Here is an 8,466-nt window from a genome sequence, read left to right on the forward strand (position 1 = left end):
TCCACAGACGGCTACTCCAACATATCCAGGATGAACAACTGATACCGGATCACCAATTTGGGTTTCGTGCAGGTCACAGTGCAGAACAGCAACTAGTGCGGGTAGTTGAACTTATCACTGCAAGATTCAACGAAGGGGGCCACACCTTGGGTGTATTCCTCGACGTGGAGAAAGCTTTTGACAAGGTGTGGCACGACGGTCTGCTACACGAGCTCCACGTGCACAACTTCCCGCACTACCAACAGAGGCTCATCCGATCCTACTTGCAGGTTGGTCGATTCACAGTCGCCCACGCAGGACACACCACCAATCACCAACCTATCCGCGCAGGAGTTCCCCAAGGTTCCTGCCTCTCACCAACGCTCTACGCAATATATACAGCAGACATTCCCACCACCCTCAACACCTCGCTGGCAACCTTTGCCGACGATACAGCAATTTTCGCGAGTCACGGAAACGTCAAATATTTAAAGATCTATCTCCAACGACACCTGGAATTGCTGGACGTCTGGACGGAACGATGGAGGATCAAAATTAATCCAACAAAAACGGTTGTCGTAGACTTTACGAGGAACCGCAAACGTCAGTCGCTTCACCTCCGCCTCTCAGGATCTCCACTCATCCAAGCAGACGAAGCGAAATACCTCGGCATCCATCTAGACAGAAATCTTCTATTTGACCACCACGTGACCAACACAACCCAGAAAACTTCGCAAAAGTTGCAGGCACTCCTTCCAATCCTCCTTTCACCATCCCTGACCCACAAAACCAGACGTCATGTCTACGAAATGTCCATTAGACCAATCCTTCTGTACGCACATCCTGCGTGGGAACATACATCGCAGACCCGCCTGAACTCAAATCAAGTCCTACAGAACCGAGCAGACAGGGTCATCACCGGCCATTCCAGAGACACAAGACTAAACCATTTCCAGCATAAGAAAAAAGTAGATGTAAACAAAGCGAAATGTATTACTGCGCGGCTTACACGTGCTTCAGCAGCGAGAGACGTGAACAGCAAGATCGTCTGCTAGCTTACTGTCGTCGCATAATTTCAAAGTATAAGGCTACGGTTGGTTGGTAAATAATTAACGCACTGACTATTGCTATGTTGGAAATATGTATTTTCTTAACTTGATTATTATATAAACGAGATTGTTCCTGAATTCTTGGTATGCATATTCACATACAAAGCTTTTGAATTTCTGAGTCCAAAATTATTTCCGTGGAATAGCTCTTTACATTAAGAAGGAAAGATCCAACACCCACACACATGCCTTGTTATTGAAGGCCGGAGAGAAAATAAAAAACAAGAAATAAAAACAAGAATCAAATGAGAACGCAACCAGAACAAAACAATAGTTCACCATGAGGTCACCGTCCACCAGGCAATGAAGGCGCTGGAATTGTCAGGCAAAGAAATCAGGGAGCTTGTTTATTTTCAGAACACACGTAATACACATACATACGGCATCGTAACATGGACACTTCATTCTTTAATATCGTAAGCAAAGCATAATCTCTTTGCAGCGATAAAAAGGGATAGAGTCAAAACATCAAATTCAAAGGCTATACACAGGAGGCGATAATAAACCATTTTGTTTTTGTTATAAGTTTGTAGAAGACAATGACAAACTTCTTTGTTATTGTAGCGAATATAGACCAATGCGTAATTGAAATTCGACACTGAACTGCTATGTTAGGAGATCTTGTGATCTATTTAATACATTTATGCAATGAACCCCGTAAAAAAGAAAAAAAAACAATAATTTAAAATTAGAAACTAGAGAACACAGTTAATAAGAAAAAGGATTCCGTCTCACGAATCGAAATTTAAAAAAAAAAAATCGGACTACTTACGTTAGTGGTCAGCTAGTAGTTCCACGCCTTGCAAATCTGAATCTGAGGATTCATCACTAGAAATGTCTGTGTCATCATCTGGGTTGATTATTAATCTGTCCACTGTGATGTCCATCACACCTTCCAATTCCCACAATTTCAGTTCCTCGTGTTCGACATGACGCACACATTCCCGCCACTTTTCAGCTGTCACTTCTTTGAACGCCGCGTAAACAAGCCTTTGCACGTCGGACAGTTTGTACTGTCTGGGTTTGTTATTTCTTGCCACATAACCTTTCACTTGACTCCATATCAACTCGATAGGGTTGAGGTAAAAGTGATAAGGAGGTAGCCTTAGTACCGTATGACCCGCTTGTTTAGCTAACTCATCAATAACATACTTGTCAAATCTATCTTTACAAGACTTAACCAACTCCAATAACTCAGCCTTTACAAGTCCGTCTTCGAAAGTAATGTTTTTACTTCGAAGCCAAGTTATAATATCGTCTCTTCGCCAGGATTTATTTGGAAGGCGTTCCATTTTAACACTATGATATGGAGCGTTGTCCATTACTATAACACTATTCGATTGTAATTTTGGAAGAACGTTTTCAAACCAGTCGCGAAACACAGTATCTGTCATTTCCTCGTGATAGTCTCTAGACTTTTTTGATTCAAAAACGAGATCTCCGCCCTCAACAAAACCACTACCACTTCCAATGTGTAAAATAATTAATCGCTTCCCTTTTCCCGTTGGATTTTCAAGTCCTGTGCTCAATCCTGACATGAAGGCTTGCCTCTTTGATTTGACGGTGGTATCGCTCCACACTTTTGATGTAACATGCCCTTCGTTAACCCACGTCTCGTCTAAATAATAAATTGTCAGTCCCTGTTCTCTGTACTGTTTTATATTGCGTAAATACTCCCGACGCCACAAAATAATATCATCTCTGTCTATAATTACACTACTGCGTTTCCGAGACACAAATTCGAAACCAATTTCGTGTAAGAGATTGTACAATGAAGATTTTTTCATATTCGGTAGATCAGGGTCATTATTGATGGCAAGTAACACCTTTCTGAGAGTAGGGATTTCATTCTTAAAAAAAAAATTCGTGTACTTTACGACGAATTGCGGACCTCACAAAATCATCGCATGTTTTGTCCAACACACTTCGCACACGTTTTCTCTTTTTCCCAGGCGTTGAAACACTTCCAGTTGTGGAATATTCTTTCCGCGCACTGTAAACACTTGAGCCAGAAACACCTGTAAGCTCACTTGTGAATCTGACAATATCGTCAATTCCTGCAGTTTCATATTTTTCACAAAGGTTGTTAAAAACATTTAACACGATTATTTTCGCGGCACTTTTAAGCGGTTGTCCTCTTTTGTGTTTTATAACACAAGACGAAGATGGTTTATTGTCACTCATCGTCGCCATGAAACGCTGTACTCTACAAATTCAAATGAGCGGGGTCGGCGCGCGAACTCACATGCATGCGCAGTAAATACTATATGTCCAGGTACGGGTTAGGTTGAAAGAGCTATATCCGTTATTAAATATTATATATATATTGCGTTTATTATCACAAAATGCAGGATAAATTCAGATGTCTTTATTTGAAATTGTTATTTTAGTAGGGATTATATTGCGGTAGGATACTAGTGCACTGAGACCAAGAACCAATCACTGGTCATCGACCCACTCCTAGTCAGGTGGGTTTGTTTACATCTACTTTTTTCTTATGCTGGAAAAAGAGTACAACAGATACACGAGGACCTCGACCTACCCTTCCTGGATCACGTACGCAGACGCCGATCAGCAAAGTTCTGGAGAACAATCACAACCTCTCAACACCAGCCGCCATTGGAACAATCCGACCCCGCAGAAACAGCTACAAGATGCCTGGTCCACCTTGAAGAGATGCACCTTCACACCGCACGGGAAATTGCGACAGTTGCAATCCCGAAAAATCTCTGATATCATCCCAACAAACCCAAGAATCACATAACATGAAGGAAGGCATGGGCTTCGGCCCGGAACTTCACACCAAGCAGGGTCTCAACCCGCAAGAAGAAGAAGTAGAAACACCCATACACATAGCCACTTTCTACAACAACCCTGGGTCATCCATAGAAGACTCGTTCAAACTGCTCGATCACCTGTCCAAGATTCCCAACCTATTATTGGTCCTTGATATCAACTCGCAACACGAGCTCTTTGGTGACCCACTAACAAACAACGGAAGGAAACTTCTCCAAAACATGGTAAATAGCCCACTAATACAACTCGAAACCGATGGACTGACCAGATTCGCACAGAGGGAAGGAGAAATCGACACCAAACCCAACAAAATCTACTGCGCAGCCGGATTACTCAAATATCGACCATCAACTAACATGTCAGCGGGCTTACGTTCCGACCATGCTGCACTGCACATCACCCTGCCTAACCCAAAACGTCCTCAAGAACACCGTATCATTAAAGACTTCACAAAAGCAGACTGGGAGGGATACAGGACAGCACTGGAAGGAAAACTACAAGCTATCTCAACCGAACTAACACCGCTCTCCATAGAGGCCACAGTCACAACCATCACCGACAACATCCAAGAAGCGGACCAAAAATATATTCCAAATACCAGCATAATTCCAGGATTGGAAAGGATACCCAGGGACATCCTCAATACAATACGACACAAGTGCTACCTACAGAAAATATACAACAAATACCGTTCGCCCACCACCAAACTCGAACTTAACCACCTCAATTACACCATCAAAACTGATTAAAGAACACAAGCAAGATAGATTCAGCGCACTCTGCGGCAAACTCAACGAACTGCAAAAACAGAACATACCAAAACGAACGCTAACCGATGAAATTGATGGGGTTCATCTACCAACAGAACACGACAAACTCCAATTCCTAGCTAACGTACTAACAAATCTCAAGACCCTCCAACGACCACCAGCTCGCAGATACCATAAAGAACATAATTTCACACCACGAGGACCTGGTAACCGCATACCTGAGGGACCGCCACCACCCCGAAGTAACCGAACTACTGGCAGAGATGCAACCTGAAGAAGTCGAGGACGCCATCCGAAGAACGGAAAACACAGCACCTGGACCTGAAATGATTACAACGTAGCATCTAAAAGCACCACCACCATTACTACACACCAAACTGGCAGAACTCTATACAGCTAGCCTGCGCACGGGTTACGTACCCACAGCATGGAAAACGTCCTGCACCATACTACTACCGAAACCTGGAAAATCTAAAAGCAACTCCAACAACCTTAGAGCTATAGCACCAACCATCTTCACCAAGCTTATGGAAAAAATAATCGTAACCCGACTACACACATACCTCACCCACAGCACCATAGACCAGCTAGTCCGCATATGCCACTGCATACAGAAAGCTTTCGCTATGGGACACAACAGTGGCGCTGCCTTCATGCATCTCACAGGGGCCATTGTTTCAGTATGGCACGACGGGCTTGTTTGTAATCTCACCCGCTACAACCTCCCCACCACCATAATAAGATGGCTGCACAACTTCGTAACCGGATGCTCTACCCGCATCAGACTCAACGACCAACTCTCAACACAAATACCCATCCACCGGGCCGACCCCCAGAGATCCACAATAGCACGTCACAAAATTGCAACCCATTGATGAAATCATAACTAAACTCAATCTCCGATACAAAGACAGGCTGCTTCAAAAGAAGTTCTATGAAGACAATTATAAACACGAACACAAAACTCCCTCGGATCCTCCCACCACCGTCCTACACCGTCTACTAGCCTTGGAGAACTAACCCTTTTCTTTCTTTTTTTTTAAATAACACACATAGCTATAACATAAATTAAAACTCCCTTAAGTTACGCATGTCATTCCCCACCCACTCTCCACTAAAACACGACCTCGCACACCACACAGAAGACTACTTCTGACTCGATTTCTTGCTTCAACACTTTTACAGCACACTAATTACTTGACTGCACTGGACAAAATAGCAAGACACGCTAGACGTCCTTCTCTGCTTCGGCAGAGTAAAGTAATATTATTTGTTGTTGTTGTTTGTTTCTGAGTTCAGTTAGTCCACGAGCCTATAGCTTCACACCGTCATTATTAACGGCAGTATTAATTAAGTGGAATAGTGAAGACAAGTGAAATAGCGTTAAAGTGTGTTCTTTTAAAGTGCGTGAAGTGATAGCTGGCTAAAGCTTGTGCTTCGTACTAAAAATGATTTGAAGTGTAGAATAATAGTGATCATGGCTGGAAAAGGCTTTGCACAGCGAGTAGAGTGAGTATAGTTTATTATTCGGGAGTGCCCTGGACACGGATTCACGTCCTTACCTTTAAGGGGGACACTGAACCCGGGGGAATTAGGCTTTAGTGGGATCGCCCCCTAATAAGAAACTAGTTCAGTGTTCGCGCTTCAACCTCAAGCGGACCTTATTAGGGCCACGAAGGAATACTAGCATCCGTTAAGTAGAAGTGTGATAAGTGGTCAGTGCATAAAGTAAGTTAAGCTCTAGTGTGTGCCAAGTGCTTCAGTGATAGTGTAAAGTGCTGACAAGAATTGGATCCATAATGGATACCGAAAGCCATCATGAAAAAAACAGAAAAGGTGAGTTCACGCCCAGAACAATGAAAGCAGCAAAGACGCTATTAAAGGTACGTGAAAGCACACCAAGATAACACGTGCCCAACTGGGTGGAGTGAATTAGATATATCAGATGAAAGTAGTACAGAATCAGATGTGAGTAACTGAGACATAAGTAGGAACAGTTCATATGCAGAAGCTGTAAGTAAATCTCCTAGTGTAGTAAATAGTAACATTAAGACAGCAGGCAGTAGTACTGTAGAGAAAGAAAACAGATTTGAAAAGAAATATCCACAGATCATAGTCAAACAGGGCAGATTTGTATGAAATCAAGAAAAAATTCAATGATGTTCATGACAAAGTACTAACAGACGGGTTTAAGATCCAGCCGTGGAACGAATTAACGTATAAGGAAATACTAAATTACTTAGAAAAAGAGAAGGTAGAGTTCATACATCTAGACAAGAGTAGGGCTAAACCTATTAACGTAGTAATCAGAGGTATACCACTGGACCTACCCCCGCTGCTGAAAGAGAATAATACATAAATGGGATTTTAGAAACGACAGGCATATCAGTGTTTCAAATGAGTAAAAGGGAGTACATAGACGTAAGCGACAAAGCTAAAGGAAAGAAAACAGTACCGATGCCGCTTTTTCTTGTTAAGCTATCAGACCCGACCCACAAAGCAAAACTTTTGGAAACTAGATACATCCTCTCATTGACAGTAAAGATTGTGGATTTCAGACCCCCCGAAAGCAAATGTTGTACAGTGTTACAAATGCCAGGGCTTTTTTCACTCTGCCAGCAACTACCACTATCTGCCAAAATGCGTCAAGTGTGCTCAAGAGCATTTGAGCAGAGATTGTAGGAAGCTGAAGGGGAAGCCACCCACTTGTGCTAATTGTGGGGAGGCCCATCCCAGCAATTATCACTGGTGTAAGGCCTACAAAAAAGCTCTGGCCGCGAGAACTGATGGCATACAAGAGAAAGAGGCAAAGGAACGAGCAGAGTTCATCAATAGACCTTCCACTAAAACCACCCAACCCATACCGACTAATCCTAACCAATCTTCAACCTCACGTACCAACCAACCCCCTAAAGCACAGAGAACTCCAAAGCGCAGGCCAAATAGAAATAAGGTAAAACAAAGTCACAGGGAACAGATCGAGACGACGTCAGATTCGGAAATAGACACGAGTAACGACGCACACCAGTAAACAAGCAACATAAGGTAACAGAAAATTTTGAGACAAATAACGCACAAGACTCGTATCAGCTACAGAATAAAATAACAAACTTGGATCTTGACTTAATAAGTAGGGAAGAAATAATATCATACTTACAGGATTACATAAACGCATTGCTAAACCGTGCCAAACAGATAGCTAGAGCAACAGATAAATATTGTAAATAATGTAAAATATAGGTTTGCACCAACTGAACGGATAACAATGATGGTTTCCACTTCCCTAAGAAGACCAGCGGTGACCCAGGATCATCAAACGATCAAACGGAACAGCTGGAGGAAGGAGACAACTCAGATCCACCAATCCCCCACAACCCAACATGAAAAGTTCCCCCAGTATTCATATACGGAGTGAAACACAAGTGTAAGTTCATCCAGTCACTTTCTGCGTGCCTGGAAGTGGAACCCAAAAGCTTCCATTCCGGTGACTTCGTCAAACTCCACTGCGCTACAATGGCAGACCTCGCCAAAGTCGAGGCGTTCTGCATACAACAAAAATATGAGTACTCCTCCGAACTGCCCAAGAACGTGCGAAACTTTGAAGGTAGTGATCCGCAAATTGCGTATAGATGCCGACCCAGAGGACATTAAAACCGCGCTAACCAAACTACAATTCACAGTTGAATCAGCTAGCCAGCTACACGGCAGGGCTGACGCCCAGGGAAACCGTCTTAAATTTTCCCTGTTCTTGGTCGGTCTGCCGAAGGGACAGGGGCCACAAATTTACAACCTCCGCTATCTATTAACCTTCA

At 43.1% G+C, this 8,466-nt stretch overlaps 1 protein-coding gene across 1 annotated transcript; it reads right to left on the bottom strand.

The window, feature by feature from the left end:
- Window positions 1-1,861: 1,861 nt before the first annotated feature.
- LOC145675406 (uncharacterized) lies at window positions 1,862-2,875 on the bottom strand. The gene has a single exon (XM_081745810.1). It carries the CDS (start codon window positions 2,873-2,875, stop codon window positions 1,862-1,864), a length of 1,014 nt encoding a protein of 337 aa, XP_081601936.1.
- Window positions 2,876-8,466: the final 5,591 nt, after the last annotated feature.

The sequence above is a fragment of the Thermobia domestica genome, chromosome 18 (genome assembly GCF_964235325.1).
Source record: "Thermobia domestica chromosome 18, izTheDome1.hap1.1, whole genome shotgun sequence".
NCBI classification, from domain to species: domain Eukaryota; kingdom Metazoa; phylum Arthropoda; class Insecta; order Zygentoma; family Lepismatidae; genus Thermobia; species Thermobia domestica.

Coding starts and splice junctions, on each gene's coding strand:
- LOC145675406 (XM_081745810.1), bottom strand. CDS start 2,875: ATGAAAAAATCTTCATTGTACAATCTCTTACACGAAATTGGTTTCGAA.